Genomic DNA, 22,598 nt, shown 5'->3' on the forward strand with positions numbered 1-22,598 from the left:
TACGGATGAATCAAGTCTCTAACTTTGGGGGCATCTTGAGCAGCTGTGCCCCCCCCCCATCAAGTTTCAGTTTTGACCCGCCAGGGGAAAAAGTTTGGACAACCCCGCTTTAAGCTTAAGGATGTGAAGTCTAATGTCTGACTGAAAAGGGTGAAAAAAGAGAGAGAGACTAAGAGAGTGGAGGGAAGCAATAGCGGGATAGACGGTGGAAGAGAGAAGCGAGCTGAGTATTAAAGTGACAGGTTGTTGTCAGAGCAGCAAGACCCTGGAAGATAGATGAAGACAGGGTCAGCAACTCCCCGCTAATGTCACGACAGATGACTAACTGTGTATATAAGTGTGCGTGTGTGTGTGTGCGTGCGTACGTGCGTGCGTGCGTATGTGCTTGTGTGAAGACAGGGTCAGCAATTTTTTTGCCCAAGGCTGACTAACTCAGAGTGTGGAACGTGTGTGTGTGTGTGTCTCAGTATTTGGAAGTGTGTGTGAGAGAGTGTGCAAGTACAAGGTCAGCAACTTGTCGCAACCTGGCTCGTAAGGCCATGGCAAAGTGTTACACACACCATTTTTAAAGTAATTTATTATTAATTAACATAACAAAAGTATAAAGACACATGGGTAGTGGAGGTCAGTGGAATCAGTAGCGCAGTAGGGTGCAAGTGTTGTGAGGTGCATGTAAACCAAGTAAAGGGAAGAGGAACCAAAGTTGCAATATAACCAACTGGGTGTCTGCAGGGAAAGAGAGACTGTTAGTAGACTGGGAACACTGGGTCCCTGTGATGATCCTTTGCCCCACCCACCAGATATCTGAAAAACAGGCAGAAAAAAAAGCAGATTGGCAGCGAAGGTTGTCACAAACTTCAGCACTCCAAAGCTGACTGACACTGTGTATTTGTCTATATGTTTTGGTTCCTCTCTGTGTATCCGTTTGCACTGATTTGACCCAACACTGCCGGTTCAAACTGTTCCTCTTCCCTTTTTTATTCCGTTTTCACACACAACATATTAACTCTGGTCCAACTAAAAAGCCACTTTGCTTCCTCGTCATGAAAACATATTGCTGTTGTATCTCTGCCATCGACTGCTTGTTGTCAGCTCAGCTCAGTGTTTACTGCCAAACACTGTATATAGCTGCACGAAATCTGCAGCCAAGTACAGCATTTACAGCTGGCTACACACACATAAAGTGGTCTATGGCTTGTATGTAAACATTCACACAAGAAAGACCTAATTTAAGGCCATTATTTCCACTTGGGAATGCCCTGCATTAAAAGTTTGTACATTTTGGCCTTCACCATCTGCACACACCAAAAGATTCACAAGCAGCAGCAGAGATACTGGGGAAGCTTTTGCCCTGTGTGATGCCTTTTAAGGCATGCCTTGGAAGAGAGAGATTTTAGTCCCAACTATATTCTTAATACTAACCTTAAACGTGAATGAATTGATTCGTTTTTTTGCACTTGGGGGCAGCGCAACAAACTATAAACATGCTAATGACACTATTACCATATAAAGTTGTATAAAGCTTACACATTAAGCAGACAAGGAGATACAATAGTTTTTATTGTAAGTATTTGGCCTGGTGGCACATCCACTCTCCTTTTACCTCTGTTTTTTGGTCTCTGCGAAAAATATCTGTCTCTTTAGTTAATAAATGTTCCGTTATGTTCACCAGCTGGTTGCTCACTTTGTCTGCCGAATGTAAAATACAGTGGGTTTATCAGAGCTTTTTTGCTGAAAACGGCCAACAGATGTAGCTGTAAATGACGCTGAATTAAAACAATAAAGTTGTGGGCCGTAAAACCAAAACAAAGAGCTGAAAGATGCTAAAAAGCTCTGTAGAGCTGAGGGGAACTGCAGGGTCTGGTGATAATTATCTGTGGTTTTATCAATACAAGCCACTTGTTTCACATTACACATAATCACTTGACCCTTTGTTCATATAAAAATATGAACAGTGCAGCTTTAACCATCCAAAATCTGAACTTAACCAATTGTTTAGTGGACCCTGGAGGCTTAGCTGCCTCTATTCACTGTATAGTGTGTCTTCAAAAGCATAAATCAACAATTTCACCACATTTTATTGCATGTGGGACATGCTGAGCATTTGGATAGGCAGCTGAAAGTTGCTGTGTGGTTGTGGGAAGATTCTGTGGATGTTTTTACATATTCTTTTTTCTGCTGTGAAAATGTATCACCACTTGAATTTATAGCAATTGGTCTGGCTTTGGGAGCCATGACTCCAGTTAGCTTCAATGTACTCTTCCCTGAATTATAAAGCCAAAACTTTGCATTTGCCTAGATTACATCAACCCAGTTACATTTTACGTTGCTTATCTCTTATCATAATTGATTTCAGTTCTCTGTTCGTATTTAAGGGCCTTATATGAGCCAGTTTATAGCCTGTGGTGTTCTGGAAAATCGCAAAGTCCAAATTAAAAACAATCCTAAAGTCCACATTAAAGATAGAGTAATGTGTAATCTACTGTTTTTTCTGTGGTCCAACTAAAAAAGAAGTTTCTATTGACTGCAGTCTAGATTAAAAACAAGAGGTGATTGATTTTTTTTCATCTGGGCTGCTGAGGAGCTCTGGCCCGATAGATTCAGCTTTATTATAGACTTTATTTAACTTTGTTACAGATGCTGGCAAGAGGTGTATCATCATTTACAGTATTTCTACAAACTTGTTTTTTCAGATTCGCTTTTATGTAATGACCTTTCATTATTGCTCTTATTGCCTTTTATTGCATTTGATCTGTTTTTAATCCACCACGAAGCACTTTGAAACCACGTTCTATTGAGTTTTTCTAAAAATGAAGCATGTCATCTCTTAGTTGCAGCTATAGGGTTTAGGGTGACAGGCCAGCTGGGGATGCTTTTCCTCAACCTGTTAGCACTTTCCACATGCTTTAATTAAAGGCACTTGAGCTGATTTAAAAGCAGCAGAGGGTGTCTTTATTGTGAATACAATTAAAACCAACAGAAATAAAACAACTTTCCTTCTTCTCTGTCTACCTTTTTAAGGATTTGGACGTCTTTCCACGCTGTGCAGACCCAGTAGAACTCCAGGAGAGTCTAAGTGAAGTCCCAGCAGCATCAGCAGAAATGGCTCCAGCAGCCATGTCTGTGGCTCCATCTTCCTCTCTCCGCCCCTCTCGTCTCTCCACATCCCTCCTCTTCTTCCTCCTCTCCTGCTTTCTCCTCCTGTCATGTCCTGGATCGGTCCACGCAGGTTCATCTGACACAAACTGCTCAGCTAGTGGAGACCCCTGTCAGGAAGGTGGGTTGGTCTGATCTGTGAGGAAACTGCAGTTTAATACATATAGAGAGGGCTTAACATGATTACAGATATCTGTACTTAACCCTAAAGGGTTAGGTCACGGAAAGAGCTAAGCCATTTTGGTTATCTGTGTACCAGCCATGTATCAGATATGATGAACCTTCATCACAGCTTAGCATTATGATGTTTCAAAACAGTAAAGTTAACTATTGATATGCAGCAGATTTCAGACAAAAACACAACATACACCCTGTTTGAAGAGAAACACTGCACCCAATACCATCTCTCCATTTTCCAAATGTCTCACTTTGTTTCTAAAGTGGCTTATTCAATGAATTCAATTTCCTCTTTTGTAAGAAACAAAAAGCATGAAATTCACTATCATTTATTATGTTACAATGGTGGTAAATTATAATTATTATGGTTTGACTGCATTAATGCATTTACAATTTTACTCAGCTAAAGTATCCTGCAGATTTAGTAGCAAAGTCTCCATTGTCTTGGTTGCATTATACCTTCAGAATGTATAGGAGAGTGAACAATAGACTGTATTAAGTAAATATTCAGCCATTTGGGGTAAAGATTATTTCAAATAGTAGCATACTTTGGAGTTACTTCACAACTCTATAGTTTATTGTATATTTCTTATGTGGTACCAGTATACTAGTCAAATGACTCCTTAAAGGTCCAATGTGTAACATTTAGGAGGATCTATTGGCAGAAATGGAATATTATATTCATATGTATGTTTTCACTAGTGTGTGACCTGAAAACACAGTGGTCCTTTTGTTGCGACATAATCCTGGCATTTACTGCGGTATATTTTGGCCTCTCATTCTGTGTGACCTGTCGCCTACCAGAAAAGAGATCTGTTTGCCAGGTGCCAGTTTACTAATGCACTAGTTAAAGCTAGAACCAGAAACAATGTCAGCAGAATATTCATAGCAAACCCACAGCAGGAACACCACACCATACAAAGATTAAAGTGTTTCATTGCCTGTCGAGCAAAAGTGCATCACTGGTGAGTTATCAGCTGATTGTGGCAATTTACTGCCCTGAAACTAGAGCGCATTGATCCATTTCTTATAAGTTTTAGTAGGACAAATGGGACCATGTGGAAAATTTCCCACTTATTATAACCCTTAATCAGCTTGCACTGCCGCTGAGGTTTTTTGTGGACTATACAAGATTAGAAAGGGAGAGATTAGTGAGGTTATTACACAAAATTGCTGCGAAACTCTGTTTGATTATCCTTTTTTTCCCCTCTTCTTACATTTCAGGAGTGGTACTGCCTGTGTGGAACCCTCAGAACCCCTCTGTTGGGGACAAAGTGGCACGGGCCATTGTTTACTTTGTAGCACTCATCTACATGTTCCTGGGAATGAGTATTATAGCGGACCGATTCATGTCTTCTATAGAGGTAGGCAAGGTTCCATTATGAGTTTCTCCTCATGATATTACATTACTAAAGTAAAATAATTAACTGAGAAATACACAAAATAAAATGAACACAGACAAACATTATAATCTTTTCTATTAACTTCCCTTCTGTTCCTTTCCTTCTCTTACTTTTCCTTTCCTTTTGGTGCATCATCTTTTGTGTCCTTGCCTTTTGTTGCTTTTCCTTTTTGGCACATCCTTTCCTTTTCTTTCCCTTCGTTGCATTTGCTATTTATTTATTTTCCTTTTGCCTTCCTTATCACTTTATTCTCTGTTTTCTGCACCCTCTACTCTCTTTGCCTATGTTTTGCTTGTATTTTCCTTTCCTGTTGCTGCCTCCTTCTCTTTTCTTCTCTTCTTCTCTCTTCTCCTATCCAGGTCATAACCTCCCAGGAGAAGGAAATCACTATAAAGAGGCCGAATGGTGAGACCACCACAGCCACAGTCAGGATCTGGAATGAGACAGTTTCTAATCTCACTCTAATGGCCTTGGGTTCTAGTGCCCCCGAGATACTGCTGTCCGTTATTGAGGTGAGTACAATATGAGCCGGGTGGTTACACATTAGATTAACTGATACAGAACGTAATGGGAACACAGTAATCTGATTTTCACCTCAACTATAGGTGTGTGGTCATGGTTTTGAGGCTGGCTCTCTGGGTCCCAGCACCATCGTGGGCAGTGCTGCCTTCAACATGTTCGTCATCATCGCCCTGTGTGTGTACGTGGTTCCTGATGGTGAGACACGAAAAATCAAACACCTTCGGGTGTTCTTCGTCACGGCGGCCTGGAGTATCTTTGCCTACATCTGGCTTTACCTGATTCTGAGTGTGTTTTCCCCTGGAGAGGTGGAGGTGAGGATAGACATGAAAGCTGTTAAGTGAGGAATGTTGGGCAGGAAGGAAGGGAAGGATTGACAAAGGAAGGAGCTTTTAACTCTCCTCTCTTCTAGGTATGGGAGGCGGTGCTGACCTTCCTCTTCTTCCCCCTCTGCGTGGTCCAGGCCTGGGTGGCCGACCGTCGCCTCCTCTTCTACAAGTACGTCCGCAAACGTTACCGTGCTGACAAGCACCGTGGCATCATCATCGAGACCGAGGGAGGGGCGGACGGAGGGTTAGGAGGCATGGACGGAGGAGTAGGGGGTGGAGCACTGGGTCCGGGGGGGTTCACCAAGATGGACATGCTGGAGCTGGACGGACAGTTGGCGTTGAACTGTCACAGCGGGATGGACGGAGGGATGATGGAGGAGGGAGGAGCAAAGGACGAGGAGGACGAGGCAAGAAGGGACATGGCGAGGACGCTGAAGGACCTGAAGCAGAGGCACCCGGATAAAGACATGGAGCAGCTGATTGAGATGGCTAACTATCAGGTTAGGAGGAATGTACTTACACATTATATATGTAAGTTTATTGATACGGGGTATATATTTTTGAAGGAATAGTTTGACATTATGGGAAATATGCTTATTTGCTTTTCTGCCCAGAGTCAGTGGAGAGTATTGATACCACTCTCATAATTGTGTAGGTAAAGAAGAACATAATGAAATCATGTAAAATATAACATCATCCATCACATTTCAACTGCCACTCCTCTGAGGGAGACAGTGTTGGAGATGATGCTGTGACACATTCAGCTGTAAATAAGGTGTTTTAGGTGATTAGCTGGTAGGACAGCATGCAGCTGTTATACGGAGAACATTTCAGAATGTTCCTGAGCAACTTAGTTGTTTAACAAATTCATTTGCATTTCCATTACTATTCATTGCATTGCCTTTGTAAAATTGATTAGAATTAACCTCCTTATTCATCTCATCTAATCTCATTTATTTCCAGAAAATGGAAACCAAACCAAACCAAGCACACGCACCAAATATAAACAAAGTTAATTAAAGTGTTGGCTGAGTGTCAGATAGCAATACACTCCCTTTTAGTCTTTCTCACACCCATTAACAACAACAGAGTAAATAAATTAGTTTAGTTTAGTTTTTCAGGTCACTCCTCATGTACAGTAATGTTATGTGCTGATAAAACCACTAGTCTGAAGAGAGGAAGGTGTCAATTGGCTTGATTGACAGCACCGTAACATGCAACCCCTCTGCCACCCAGGGGATTTTTTATCAGGTAAGTTACATAATCGTTAGTTATGTGAGCGTGAAAGTTCAGTCTTGAACTTCGCAGCTGTAGCTTGACAAAAAATGTGTAACGTAAGGTCCACTTATTACCTTCTTTCCTGAGCTTTCAGCCGCATCTGCGGATGTGGTTAAAAGTTCTGTAACAGAGAAGGACCTTGAGTTAAGATTTTTTGGGGAATTTAGATTTGCGATTTGTTAAATCATATTTATAAGCGAGTGTGTTGTGCATTGTTCTAATTTGAAGTTAGTATAGTTGAGTTTCAACTGTCAGTGCGTCACACTCAGATTAATCGACTAGTCGGTTAATCTGTTCTCATTCCTGACTAAAAGAAAGGAGCTGCTACTAGATGGCTGTCATAGACACACACCTCTTTGTTATAAGATTTACTCATACTTAATTTAAAATGTAGAAACATGTTTATTTTATGAATACTAAGCAACAACCTGGCACATTAAGGATTCCTCTGTTTAATCCGCTATTCATACTGAACTATAGAAGCTGTCCAAGTCTCTGCTTCCCCCTCTTCCTTCCCTTGCCTCCTCTCCAAGTCATTTTTTTGGGGGAGTGAAGGAGGGAAGCAAAGGAGTTTGGCAGGCACCGCAAGGTGCACTGGGAAACTCCCAGATGTTTGTTTGCATTTAATTCTCCCTCCCCTGCAGCTACTCTCTCAGCCTTGTGCTGTAAATAAGAATGACAGCTGCTCTGGAGATTAAACTCCACTGGATAAATTAAGGTTCTTGTGGTCATAATGAATCATTAAATAAAAAGAAATAGTAATCCCTTGTGGTCCCTTTGGACTTAGAATCAGACTTTCATTAAGTTAGGTCAACTTGCTCGGCAGAAACAAATCAAGTTTTTAACTAATGTAACAATTACTGAAGCCATCCCTCCAAAGAGATGCAGATCTTATGCCGACTCTGGAGTGAAATTGCCTTTAATTCAAATAAATCACAGCATTCCCAGCTCTGAGGCCACAGTCAATCTAATGATCTCCACAACTACAGTGGCCAATTTGTTCAGTTTCTATTTGGTGGATCATTAGGATATTAAATTGCTGCTCATCCATACATTTCTATTGAAGTCATTAATAACAGATTCATAAGGCTCATTTGATCTAAAGTTTGCAGCTAAAAGAGCGGCAGCTACAGTTTTGTCCATTATGAAGTTAAAGGAAGTGGACGGCTAAAATGTCAAATCATTCCTGAGTGCTTAGAGAAAGTGCTCAGAAGAAGTGTAGGATCTGGGTTCAAACCTCAAGCATCCAAACCTAAGTGTCCTAAAGTAACTCACTGAATCTGTAGCTGACCTTTGACCTCTAACCTCCCTGTGAAGACGTAAGAATTTCACAAGAGAGATTCACTGCTTAACCCTTTAAATTGTAGCTGTCTAAAAATATCTAATAAGTTTAGATTAACATGTTGAATACAACAGATCACTTTGTTAATTGGTTGGTTTTGTTGATCAGGTCCTGATGCAGCAGCAGAAGAGCAGAGCGTTCTACCGTATCCAGGCAACCAGGATGATGATCGGAGCTGGCAACATCCTCAAGAAGCACGCTGCCGACCAGGCTCGCAAGGTGAGATACCTATAATCCGCCCTCATTACAACTGGGCCTGTTACTTGCAGCCAAAAACATGTCGTTCCTGACTCTGACCTCATACGTCTGCTTTTTTCCTGCCTGTTTTTCCAGGTGGTGAGCAGCCATGAGACCCAGGCCACGGAGGACGACCCTCACACCATCAGGATGGAGTTTGAACCCTCTTTGTACCAGTGCTTTGAAAACTGTGGCTCCTTGAAATTGACCGTTGCTAGACACGGAGGAGACCCTGGAGTTACTGTAAAGGTGTGTGTGAAGTTGTTCAGAAGGATAGATAGTGTGTGTGTGTGTGAGGGAGAGAAGCCAAAATACACAAACAGAGACCAGAGAAAACAAAAATATACTCTGAACTGATTTTACTCACACCTTTGGCAGTTTTCCTGGTCTTCATCTGATCTTACCCATAACATGTTCTCAGTCTAGAGGCTTTGAGTATCCTTGTTGTTTTTTTGAATGCTGGAACAAGGATGGAGGTAGGTGATAGAAGAGAACTGGAGACACAACACAAAACACTTTATTCTCCAAATTTTTTGCTTTCAGCTCAGGTTGTAACTCAAAGACAACACATATCCTTTTGGAAAAGCTCATTGATCCCGGGCTTAATGCTAGCCTGATACTCTGAATAAGAAATTTTCTTTCAAGTCTCCCAAAGAGAGTCTGTGTCAGTGTAGTGATATCTGATCTGCTCACAGGGGCTTTGCGCGGCTGTGTCTCCTCTCTTTTTCTCCTTGTATACAATTGAAACTATGATGCAACATGTCTGTAGAGGAATGCTGATAGCATGGCCTCAGTCTGCCGTCTACTGAAGTAAAGTAAAGTGGCCTATTTAGCCCACACACAAGCTCTTCAGGCATGGCTGCTCTTTAGAGACAAAGAAATTATTATCTTCACCAAACAGAGGGTCTCAAGGAGGCTACTTGTACTTGATGGCACACTTGTTGAAATGGTCAAACATTCCAAGAATCTGTTCACAATCCCAGATTGCAATATGAGCCTATTTAAAAATACAAAAGAAGTTCTAAGTAATCTAAAGAGGACATTATCCTCTTAAATGGTTTAGCAATTTTGGCACAAGGCAACCATTTTAAAAAAAAGTTTCAAACATTTTCACAGGAAATATATTTTATGTATCATGGAATGGCCATTGGCAGTATATAATTAGTGGACAAAGCTTCCAAGTCTGTTAAGTTAAGCCGACACTGGAATATCTACATTATTTGTAACTGCCAGCAGGGTGCAGCTCTATAGGCTGTAAAAAATAACTGAGTCTTATGGGAAAATTACACAAATTTTCACTTGATTTATTAGCTCAGTAAACGGTTTCCTAATTAATTTATGGTCTCAATCGCTCGTTTTAAGTCTTCTTCCATACGTCATATTCATTTAGTAAATGATGGTACCATTTAGAATAAATGGATGCTATAGCAGGGTATGCTATATTTCTCCCCCAAAATCTTTTCAGAAACCTATTTTAGTGTACTGTTTATTTGTAAAATGAGAATGTGTGTGACGTGAGGCTGCCATTCTTTCCTGCTACGAACGAGTCAAAACTAAGCAACCAGCCAATGAGCGCTGGCTGCAACCCCAACATGTCAACAACCATAATACCAACGGTACTCAAGAAACCAATGCGTGGCATCATAAGAGGTTCACACTTGGGAAACTACAAACATAAAGCTTCATTAAGTGATAATTCTGCCACAAGCTGTCAAACGACTGACACATTTTAAACTAATATAGCTAAGTTGTTAGCAAACAGTTGCTTAGGAGCAGCATTAGCTTATATTTGGATTGGAGTTTATATCCAACTGATGAATGTAAGTCCAATATATTTGTGTCCTTTTAGCTCTATTTTGTTTTCCACCTACTCCTCAGAAAATTATCTGTATGTTCACCAGCTAGTCGCTAATTTGTCTGTCTGCCATTTGGTGCTGAGCAGGTGGGTTTTTACAGCTTAGTTGTTGTAAACAGCTGCCGGTTGCGTTTGAACGTCTGATAGGAGTTGTCACAGTCAACCAGAGCAGTAAAGCTGCATGCTGGAAAACCAAAACAATGATTTAAATGCTAAAGTGGTGATAAAGAATTCTGTGGAGTTGAACCGAGCAGTGTGATAATTCACTGTGGGTTTGTCACTCTGTCAGTATGAGAAACCACATTAACATTCACACATTTGAGCCAATAAAATAAAACCAATAAAAATACTGATTATAGGAGCATTATGTTTAGAGTAGTTGGTATATTTAAACCAAATTCCTGCTATGCCATCCATACCTCTTCCTTGCAGATGCAATCCTTATATACAGCTTGCTTGTGTGCTGAATTTGAGAAATTAGGTGACTAATTGAAGGCATATACAAAATGTTATATATTAACTTGAACCTAGAGTGATACATTTCTTAAAGCCAAGCTATATTATTGACAGGCTATCCATAAATAATTAAAGACAACCCATCAAGTTATCATTTTTGTTGTTTTATAATCACATGAAGATATGATTTCTCACATTTTAATCTTTAGACTAAAATTTCAAAAGCAGCGTTCCTGATGTGTGACACATCTAAAATTATTACAAAGCCTCAGTATATAGTAGTCCCAGCAACATCTGCTAATGTAATAAATGCATTCAAAAATAAGAATAGAGCTGTGTCACTCATACACATTTCATCAAGATCTACAACTAGACACTGAGTCACCGACTCAGCTCTGCCTACAAACAACCACAGATTATTTTGAAGCAATCTGATTTCTCCCTTTTTAAGGTAAAGAATCTGATCACTGTTATCTGATTAAGAGGTACGTATGTACGTTTGTAACCCTCTGTAAAGGATAGAGAGGGTTAATAAACAGGCCATATGGAGAGAGGACGGAGAGAAAGGAGAGGATACAGGGAAAGTTTTGTTGTACTATCTTCAAAGTCTTTATTATCAGACAGTATCTGACCAGAGGGCTCAGTTTAATGAAGCTGTTTTTCTTGTTTTCTCTCACCCTCTGTTCACATCTCCCCAAATGCCTCTCCTCCATTTCTTTGCCGTCCTCCTCTCTCTCTCTCTCTTTCTCCTTTTCTCTGTACTCTGTGCTCTCCCTCTTCCTTTGTGTTTATCTGCCCTTTTCATATCTGCTCACTTCTGTTTCATCTTTGACGGCTCTTTTTGTCTCTCTCCCTCCCCCTCGTCTCACCCCGCTCCCCGTCTCTCTGTGCTCCTATCTTCCCCAGGTGGATTATCGCACGGAGGACGGTACCGCAAACGCAGGTTCAGATTATGAGTTTGCAGAGGGAACACTGCTGTTTAAGCCAGGAGAGACCCTCAAAGGTAAAAATAAGTGTGACAGCAATAGTTTATGACATATTTTCAAAAAACATGTCATTGAGACTGAGGCTCAAATAACAGAGGTCACCTGCACCACCTTAGGCAACTTTTTCCACTGGCTTTTAAGGTTTATTATTGAAATTATGTTACATAAAGAATAATTCACAAACTATTCTGTGCCAAAATCAACATCCTAAAATGACAATTCTTTTACCAGAGATCACAGTCGGAGTGATTGACGACGACATCTTTGAGGAGGATGAGTATTTCTATGTTCACCTCAGTAACCCTCGAGTGGTGGGTTATCCTGAGATCGGCACCGTCCCGCTGGATGCCAGTGCCACCCCCAAAGCCGTGCTGGGTGACAACCACACGGCCACAGTGACCATCTACGATGACGATCATGCAGGTAAGAGAAACCCCTGAATAATATCACAGGAATCTTAATGTAGCTGATAATGTATACATTGTAGTTAAAGGCGAACTGAAATTGGAATCCTCCTCGCTGCCATGTAAATGATTATAAACTATAATGATGCTGCAGCTGTTGTGTATATTTTACATATTTTAGAAGAGAATGAAACAGTTTTTGGACATTTGCATTTCTACAATATATACATGTACTGTGGACTACTGTATAGAAGCCCCCCTCTTCAGCAATGTAAGGCATCTGTCCCCTTACAACATTCAACATTTGGACCCATCATGCTGTTGAATCTGTAACTGTTATTCCAGAAAATGGAAGCTAGAAAGCTAGGCTATCTACTGAGGAAAAAATTTCCTTACTTTATTTCAACACCGGCTGCCATTTTCAAGCTCCTGCACAGTAAGCAACTGTGAAAACTCACAGCAACAGGTAGTCCTGTGACCTCAACACTCCGTTAGTTACACTGTAATTTGAATTACATCATGCAGTAATGTACAGAGCCCTGGAGTGATATAGGAAATGTTCAAACACAGATGGGACTAAGCCACAGCTAGCGTAATAGCACCCCCAGCTAGTAAGTTTCTGCATGAAAGGAAGTGATATAACTAACTATACTCACAACCCCCTCAGATCACTAATAAAGGTCCTATAGTAGTTCTATATTAGCAAAGAATTGGATTTCTACTTTTTGGCAGTGTTGGGAAGCTACTTTTAAAGTACATTTACAAGCTACCAATTAGTTCACACTGGAAGAAGATGAACTCCAGTAAAGCTACCCTTGGGAGAAATCTAGTTTGGTTAACTAAAGACACTTAGAAAAAGTAGTTTGAGGAATGTAAAAAGAAACGATCAAATTGACAATGTGCATGTGATACAAAATTATAACAAAGTGCAAGCAATATTAGCTTTAAATTACAATAGAGATCTAATGGTACATTTAAATAATCAAATCATTCCTTCCTTTTTATGGCCCAAAATAGTTTGTAGTAGTAGTTCAACTACTAGTTTAATTACATGTAGTTGACTACTCCCTATTTTTTTGTAATTACAGTTTTGTCCAAATGAGCACACAATTCAAAACACTGTCTAAGCATTTCTTTGTAAAACGGACAAAGTGATAAAAGTACCCATTCAGAACTGGTTCTGTAATAAATTTTGAGTCTATTGCTCTGCTCCATAGTCCCAGGATATCCACAAAAAGGTTTCACAAGAAAGTTCAAAGTGTTCCTGTCCCTGCAATGTCGCAGCTTTTTTCAGTTACAGAAGTTTGATAACATCTAAAGAGATTTAAGGTGAGGGTGGATGAGAGGAGAGTGGGCGTTCACCTAATGCTTATTATCTTTTATCTAGAGAGAGTGGGTGGTAATCTATTATCTCTTTCACTATATATACGGTACACCTTGGAGAGAAAGCTAGTGAGAGAGAGAGCGTAGGTGTTTATCAACCTCATCTTACACATCCTTCTAGTGTTTCTCCCCTGTGAAGTACTCTATTTTCTTGTTATGCTTCTTTCATTTTCTTTCTTTCTTTTCAGGTATCTTTACCTTTGAGACTGCCAGTCAGAGGGTAAGTGAGAGCGTAGGTGTGATGGAGTTGAAGGTGCTGAGGACCTCGGGGGCCCGAGGCCTGGTGGCAGTCCCCTACCGAACCGTGGATGGCACCGCTAGAGGAGGGGAGGACTACGAACTGGTAGCCGGCAAGCTGGAGTTTCAGAATGACGAGACTATGTAAGTACAGTGACATGTCATTATTTTAGCCACTTTACTGCACATTTTGTACACACTTTGAAACATCTGACAAAATCCCAAACTCCTTTGAACCCTTGCATTCCTACACAGTGTTTTTCCAATACATAGACAGGGCATTGAAAAGATTTCCAAGTCAGGGCTGTAACTTAGCAGCCGCATTGACAATCAATTTCCAGGGAAGTTGATCAGTGGCCCAATAACTTAAAAAACCCACTCTATATATCTTGAATTTATCTATCTATTCTATCTATTTATTTTTTCTTTATTTACACCTATGACACATTCCTCGTTCTCTGTTTCCTTTCTGTGTGATTGACTCCCATTCAGAAATTGCTGTTTAGTTTAATTGAGTGTTTAACATGCATTCACAGGATAAATAGCTCCATTAGGCAGATAACAGTGTAATAATGCCACTCTTCAAGGTAGGCTACTCTGCATTAAAATGCTTGCACACACGTATGTGTGTGCACACACAGACACACAGACACACACACACACACACACACACACACACACACAATATTGCTCTTGCGTCCTTGGGCACATGCATTTTTAATATGCTGATGTTAGCAGTGTTAAATTGACCAATACATAAAGCGGTTGGGAATGCAGTTTCCTCAGTGCCTCCTGGGGCCTGTAAAGCAAAGCCTCTGTGTTTGTGTGTGTGGTTGTGTACTTGTGAGGACCAATTTGAGAGTGAGGACATTACTGCTGGTTCCCTTCAAGATGATGTTTGATTGATAAGGTCAGAAATGGGTTAGAGTTAGGCCTGAACACTAATAAGTACTTAAGGGTTACGGTATGGGAGTAGTCAGTGTATTTACGTCAATGAGTATCCTCACAAGCATGATAATACAAGTGTCTGTGTGTGTGTGTGTGTGTGTGTGTGTGTGTGTGTGTGCGTGCGTGTGTACGTGTGTACACTGTAAGTGTGTGGTTGTGTGCCTGGGGGGGGCAAATGTTGGCAAGGCCATTCAAAAGCTGTTCATCTGTGGATTGCCCTCAGAGAAAGACTAAGAAGATGGAGTGTGTGTCTACCTGAGTGAGTGTGTGTGTGTGTGTGTGTGTGTGTGTGTGTGTGTGTGTGTGTGTGTGTGTGTGTGTGTGTGTGTGTGTGTGTGTGTGTGTGTGCTCTTGTACTTCTGTCCTTGCAAGGACCTATTTCAGTTTTAGGCCCTGTGAGTGGGCGTTTTAACTTTGGCTTCAGGGTTGAGATTAAAATTACATGTAGGTTACGATTAAGGGGTGGGGTTAGGCATGTACTATAGTTGTGATCAAGGCTTCGGGGATACATGATGTCAGTGAGGGTCCTCAAAGGTAAAGGTGAGCAAACGTGTTTGTTTGAAGCTTTCAAAGCAGGCCAGAAGAAATAGAAGGGCAGAGTTTGCATGTGTGTGTTCATGTGAAATTGAAGTTGAAATAGCTGTAGATCCTATAACTTTTGATGAGGACATTAAAGTCACTTTTATTAAGCACATGTAATCACTAAAAAGTAGTGTTCTAAAATAGTAAATTTCTTTAGTAGTTACACAATGGATTCAACACCTTTAAAATTATTTTAAAACAGATACATTTGATGCAATAAACACATTAGGCGAATGAAGTTCAGCACATTTTTGCCACAATGACAGAAATGACTGCTGATCTGCGTTTTTTAACATATCTCCTCCAGGTGGCCATATTTTGTGCTATTTTTCCATTATGCCTATTTATTTTAAAATAAAAAGTCTCCTTAGATTAAATATGATTGTACCTTGTCCACAGTAATAATGTCAGAGATTCTTTGGCATTACAGTTGATCCGTCATAGTTCATCTGTATCAGCGTGTTTTGCTCTTTTGGGGATTTCTAAGAAGATGGACAAACCAGAATAAAAATAAACTTGTGCAAACAGGATCTGCTCTCTCATAATGTGCCTCCTCCTCTTTATTTTTTCATGTCTTTTCTTCCTGCTACCCCTCTCTGTGAGTTTTCTCTCCTCTTTTCATCATTGTGCCTTTGAGCTCCAGCCTCTACACTAATGTAAACCTGCTTTTATCCACTGTGCTCGTTTGGGTCTTTCCTCTTTCCATCCCCCTTTTTCCTCCTCTCTTTTCTGTCTTTACCTCATTAAATTTCTGCTTTCCATTGACCTTGGATTATTTCAGTGTAGCCATTTTCTTTCTTTCTTGTTCGCATCTCTGTCAGGCTTTCTTTAACATCTCTCCCCCCTTCCTCCCATCCCAAATATTTCTGTCTGCCATATTTTTAGATTTTCTTCCACACAGCGTGAGTTTTGTCATCCTCCCCCTCTCCTCCACCACCTTCGTTCCCGCTCTTCTTCACCTTCCCCTCCACCCTCACCTCCCTGTCATCTCATGTCTCTCCTCCCTCCCTTCTCACCCGCTGCTGCGCACCCTCGACTCCTCTTCATTTGCATCTTCCTCCCTTCTGCCTTTCACCTTTACTTATTTACACTGTCAGACTCTTCATCCCGATGTTCCTCCCCTTATTGCCTTCCTCTGCCTCTACCTGACACCTTTATCTTCCTCCTCTCTTTCTCACTTCCTGTCTTCTTTTCTTTCTCTCTTCTCACCACCTCTTCCTCCTCCCTTTATTTATTACTCTCCTCATCTTCTCCATCCATTCATCTCTGTCTAAACCTTTACTCAGAGAAAAAGGACTTACTGCCAAGGCAATTTAGCTGGATCACAACCCAGACATAACTCACTGTCCACACCTACCTCTATTCTCCCTTGTCCCTCACTCCTAGAGTATGTCTTTCTCCAACCTACTTAATAGTTTTGTTTACCCCTTTTGTCTATTTCCTGAATTTAAGCAACCCCACATTAATCTGTCACTTTTCTTATTTATCCTGTCTGTTGGAATGAGCTCCCTTAACAGTTTGGGAAAAGAGTAAATTGGTAAAAGTAGGAGGGAGGACCAAGGGATATGGGGGATGGATGAAGAAGGGGTGACCCAGGTGCTGCTTAAAATTCTTGGGGAAAATCTAAAAGGCATTGGAGCTGAACTGACAGGAGGAGAGGAGTAGGAAGTGAAAAAGCTCAGTTTCATGAGCTCTAATTCATAAAAAATAATGTGATACCACGTTGATCCTGCAAAGAAAATTCCCCTTTCTCTCACTTCCCTTCATCAGAGGTCAGAGGTCAGGTTTTCGGCTGAGTGCTCTCAGGAGCTAAGAAGAATTTGACATCCTGTTCATTTATATCTCAGTGAGGCAGATGTTGGCTGAAGTGTGTGTTTAAAGGGGCACTACACCAGATTTACACATGTCAGTTTGCTTGTCATGAGTACTACTACGGTGAAAACAGGTGCGTAATGTCTTCAGCGGGAGTGAAGGAGCTTTGTCCAGTCAGAGGACATAACTCGTGATGATGTCAAAGGTCATGGTGATGTCATTAGGGTTATCTCTGCTTGGGCTGTAGAGACTACATTCATAACAGCCTGCGTTATAAACTAGGGGCATGCTGTTTGAAAGATGTGGGCATTTACCAGGCATTGGGGATGTAACAAAAGATCTTATCCTGTTGAATTATGGGAACTGTAGGGCTATTTTTGTAGCTTGACCCATACTAGTGACTAAGCGTCCAGATATCTCAATCTCTGTTGCTTTAATTTTTGATGATTCTTTTAAAAATCTGTCTCTTATGAGTCCCCCAACTTTTATAGAAGTGCAACATTAAATCCAGCGTACCCTTTCAGATTCCCTCTAATTTAAAGCTGTCTGCAGCCAAGAGGCCACCCTGCCATCCACATCATAGGGAAAATGGTACATCAACTTACCATCAATTTGGTGTACAAATGACCTAAAGCATGGAAAGTGGAAGAAATGAATTTGGAAAGATGGAAGGAGGAGAAGATAAAGACAGATGTCTTCATTCACTACTTAATAATGCACTGAGGACAGAAGTGATGGAGAAAGGGAGTGAGAGAATGATGTGAATATGCAATTGTGTTATCGTCAGTATATGTTGGAATTTATTCAGTGTCACTCTGTGGGAAATCACACATATAGAGCACAGTGACCCTGTACTGTGAACCAGTTTGGACTCGCATTACTGCAGGAAGGAATTCATTTCCCCCTTCTTGATCTTTTTGTTAATCAGAGGGCATTTGTGTGTACACGTCAAAGGCAAAATGAATTGTGTGTGTTTGTGAGAGAGATAGATAGGCTCAGCAGGGCCAGTTTATTCTTAGCCCTTCTCTGACCTGCAACTCAGCACAGAGTCGTAGCCAAGACACAGACAACTGTGTGTGTGTGTGTGTTTATATGACTGTGTGTGCGGTCCTCTCCCCTGGCTGCTCATTATAAATTTCAAACAGGTGTTGCCACCAAACTGTGCCGACGCCTGTTCAATTACTGCCTTGCCGTGTGTGTGTGTGTGTGTGTGTGTGTGTGTGTGCACGCGCGCTTGGTTTACATAACAACCCACCTCCAACGACCCAAGGTTTTTTTCCCAAAGAGTACTAAAAACTAAAATATGTCACCTTGAATATGAAGCTAACCATCACTATCGGTTTCTGTCTATTTCTAAAGGTTTCACACAACAACATTAGAATATTTGAATGTTAAGACCCTAAGACCCTTCTCCTCAATCTATCTGTAACAATGATAATGGAGGCAGATTTACCTTTAAGGTTTATAGACATTTTTGAAACAATGGTTTTATGATTTCTGGCAAAGATAGAAAAAGGCATGCTTCTCATTTCTAGCCTTTTTGTCGCATATTGCTAACTAGCTAAGCAAGCTAACATTAGGTCCATAAATTGGTGTACGCATGGTGCATAATATAAAGGGTCTTAAATATGCTCTTGATGGATACAAACATGTTATTTTGCAAAAGTTCTGAGGCTAAAGTATTTATCGAAATCAAAATATTATCAAATCTGCAATATGGTCTGCAATTTATTGACCAAACAGAATTATAATGAAGTACTGTAGAGATTCCCTGACCTACAAATCTTGTTCTCCAGATTTAAGAAAACATGTTGGGTGGGTATAGACCCCCAAAAATGTCCCATTATCATATCATTATCATTCCCACACTAATCACAAATCTCAATGTATGTTAGTTTGCATACACACTTTTTTATATTATGGTATGTTTAACATTACAAGAAAAAAGGCTTTTATGAGGACTAACCGATGTGTGCTCAGGTAACATTGGCTGGGGTTATCTTCCATAAATTCAGTGAGCAGGAGGGAGCCACTAATGTTAGCCTAAACTAAACGCTCTTATTTTGAAAGACAACTGACAACCTTCCGCTCATCACTTAAAGGAAACAGAGTCTGTGATTTTGTTTTCTAATGGGATCTAGAGATCACTGAAACACCCCCGAAGCGTTAGCAGAAGTACCACGTCACAATATTGCGTTTCACTGTAAGCCCGGCATCCTGCCATGTTCTAATGAAGCCCAAACACAGCGTCTTCGTGTTTTTGACAAAGCTGTCAGAAGAGCTGTGATCATACATTAAGCTGCTAGTAAAGGAGAAGTCAGCTTCTAAGTTTATAACAACACATTTTTCCTTTTGGCGAGATGTTTCTTGGAATTAAGTGATAGAGAGGAAATACGAGGAAAGGGAGAGGTTTGTGTGTGTGTGTGTGTGTGTGTGTGTGTGTGTGTGTGTGTGTGTGTGTGTGTGTGTGTGTGTGTGTGTGTGTGTGTGTGGGTGGGTGGGTGTTTGCGCGTGTCACAGTGCTTGTAAAGTGTTTGATATTGGCAACCTGTTTCTCCGTCTGTCACCAGAGTAGGGTGACTAACCCAAAGCTGTTCCCAAAATAAAACATCCTTTGAACTCCAAATCCCCGAGAGCTGTGCACTGTACGTGTGCGTAAGGGCGATGTGTGCGTTTAAGTGTGTGTCTTTTCGTGCACATACATACATACAGATGCAGTCATGTTTTTGTGCCTGTTTGAGCTCGCTTGCTGCTGTAGGTGCATGCGTGTGTGTTTACAGTTTCCTCACGGTCTTGTTTGTCGCTCATTTAGTGAGTGTCATGTCTTCTCTTCCTCTTACCCTTACACACATGTACACGCACATGCACGCACGCACGCACACACACACACACACACACACTTAAGCATCTTTCGCATTCTCCAAACAATGCTTGCAAGCACATTGTGCCCTTCCTGCTTATCAGCACACTGTTTAATAAACTGTTTATCGTTATATTGAGATTAAACTGGTTTCAGACAACAGCTTGGATTTTATTCCTCAATGTCAGTGTGTCTAAGCATGTGTTGTTTGCCAGATGTGCCTGAGCAGACACTAGTATTTAATGGCATCATGGATAACGGTACGCTAAACTAATCATACAGTAGAAAAATACATATATAAGAAACGTATTATAAACCGTTTGCATGCTGCTTTGGATGAATCTTGCGTGTTAAAATTTTCAAGTGGAGGGTTGATATTTGTCACAAACACAGCATGCATTCTGGTTGGTTAGTATGCATACGGCTTCCTGCTGGGCATATTTATGCAGCAGAGTTGGTATTAGAAAATATCCACCCTAAAACCCTTGAATATGGTAAAAAAAAAAAAACAGCCTCTGGTAATAAATCTTGACCAGCTTGTTGATGTGATTGCTCAGATCCACTACTTCTACTTCTTCTCAAGGCTGTACCTCATTACGTCATTCCTATATTATATATCCTATAAGTCTAGTGGCTATTATTTAATTGTAGCCCTCATAATGAAACCATTCACTCCATCATCTCTCATTATTCAGATTCCTGATTTCTCTGGAAGTTATTCTCTCCACCTCCTGAATTCTGTTTATTAGTAATTTCACATTTTAAAGACAAATTGGGTTTCAAACAGTGTCTAGTGATTTGTTTCAAAGTTGCTCCAGTTCTGAATTGGTATTTATATTGCTATTTTTAATGCATGTGTTGTTAAATATTACATTTTAGTTCAGCCTCAGACAGAAAATATGTGAGTGCTTCTTCTATAACTGGCCTCAAATTGAACTTAATTACATCCTATGTTTCTGTGTGATCTTCTAAAGTGTTATACAATATGTTGGCCTAATTTCTCTGCGATGGAATAGTTCCCTATTTATATTTAGTTTTTTCGATTATTGATCCATCTGTGTAATCCCTTTGGTTGTACACTGTCTATTGCAGTATTTTTTAGGACATCGGTTTCCCCGTTTCTGTTTACAGTCTAAACTGGAGCCAGTTTAGAAAGTACACCACTGTACAAAAAGACCCTTTAAGCTTTATATAAAATTAGGCAGTAGGCATATATTTACTGTGCATTTCAGGACAGTTTTCACTCCCGGCAGTTGCATTGCATTCTCTGATGTCTTCTCCTCTATACGTCACACATCCTTTCAAGTTCAAATAGCAGCCTGCTAATGGGCAGATAAACACTTTCAACCCCCCCTTCACTTCTCTGTTTCTCTGCCTCCCTCCATTTCCCCTTTTCGCTCTGTTCTGCTGAAGAACGCCAGGATTCCTTCGTCTCTGTAAGGATGACAGGGTTTTATTTTTTTTATTCGTTCCCTGTTTGTTGCCTTAGCAACTTTTGATCCCTCCCATTGTAACCGCAACAAAGAGGAGACGACAGAAAGAGACAGAAAAATAGAAAGAAAGATAAAGAATTAAAGGGAGAAGTTATTGGAATAGAAATAAGAGCTTTGTTGTTTTATGATTTTTTCGTTGTCTTCCAAAGATTTGTTTTTCTGCTGTCATGTGTCTGCACTGAAAGTTGAAATACTAAAAACCATATTTACACTCCCCATTATTTCTCTCCTCCCATTTTCTCTCTCATTCATTTTATCTCTTATTCCATTTACTGACAGATTCTCTCTCTGAGTGTGTGTCTTCATCTGTGAGACACACACTCCAGTCCATTGTTTGGTCTTAAATTCGTAAAGGAAAACATTCTTTGGCCAAATGGATTATGAAGATCACATTCGGCGTAGTCATGGTCTGCCTGACAGAGAGAAAGACGGAGGGCAGAGAGAGATAAAGATAGGCTGAATGACAGAGTCAGAGAGCGAAAATAAAGACGCAGAGGAGAGAGAAAATAGAGAAGAGATAGAAAGCCTGCATGCTTTTATCATCCCATTTTTTTCTTCTTCTTCTTCTTCTTCTTCTTCTTCTTCTTCTTTCTTCTTCTTTCTTCTTCTTCTTCTTCTTCTCCTCTTTCCTGCCTCTTCTTGCTTATCCACAACTCTCTTATTTTCTCCCCCTTCTATCCCCTCTCTTTCTCTTCATCTCCTCTAATGCCAGAGCAGTCAAAGTTAAGTAGCTTAAGTCAACATCTTTAACAACTTTAGAAGCTCCCATTGTGTGTGTGCATCCGTTTCCGTTCATGTGTGCGAGCCTGTGTGTGTGTTATGTTTAAGCTGTGTATTGAAATCGAGAAAATCGATGTGGCAGCTGCCGTCTGTTGTTTGCCTATTGACATTTTGCGCCGTACTACAGTAATTCAACTGGCAGTGTCCCTGACACACACACACACACACACACACACACACACACACACACACACACACACACACACACACACACACACACACACACACACACACAGAACCAGGGAGCACCTCTGGCTTACTCTGAACACAAATTTAATGTATTTTGAATCCCTGCCTATGGCTCCTTTCCCACGGTGTCTTTTGTTTTGCAGTGCTGCTGTTAAACAGTAGAAAAGTCTAT

At 40.7% G+C, this 22,598-nt stretch overlaps 1 protein-coding gene across 5 annotated transcripts in view; it reads left to right on the forward strand.

Annotated features, from left to right (window-relative positions):
• slc8a4b (solute carrier family 8 member 4b) overlaps window positions 1–22,598 on the forward strand; it is a 102,821-nt gene that overhangs the window by 42,580 nt on the left and 37,643 nt on the right. For all 5 annotated transcript variants that reach the window (XM_051428932.1, XM_051428933.1, XM_051428929.1 and 2 more), the window contains exons 2-11: window positions 3,022–3,277; window positions 4,558–4,697; window positions 5,096–5,248; window positions 5,342–5,569; window positions 5,668–6,084; window positions 8,313–8,423; window positions 8,538–8,690; window positions 11,659–11,755; window positions 11,970–12,161; window positions 13,714–13,906. In XM_051428932.1, the coding sequence (XP_051284892.1) occupies window positions 3,103–3,277; window positions 4,558–4,697; window positions 5,096–5,248; window positions 5,342–5,569; window positions 5,668–6,084; window positions 8,313–8,423; window positions 8,538–8,690; window positions 11,659–11,755; window positions 11,970–12,161; window positions 13,714–13,906 (1,859 nt within the window). In that variant the 5' untranslated portion in view covers window positions 3,022–3,102. The remainder of the gene's footprint in view (window positions 1–3,021; window positions 3,278–4,557; window positions 4,698–5,095; window positions 5,249–5,341; window positions 5,570–5,667; window positions 6,085–8,312; window positions 8,424–8,537; window positions 8,691–11,658; window positions 11,756–11,969; window positions 12,162–13,713; window positions 13,907–22,598) is intronic.

This window comes from Dicentrarchus labrax, unplaced genomic scaffold, assembly GCF_905237075.1.
Source record: "Dicentrarchus labrax unplaced genomic scaffold, dlabrax2021, whole genome shotgun sequence".
In the NCBI taxonomy this organism is placed as follows: domain Eukaryota; kingdom Metazoa; phylum Chordata; class Actinopteri; family Moronidae; genus Dicentrarchus; species Dicentrarchus labrax.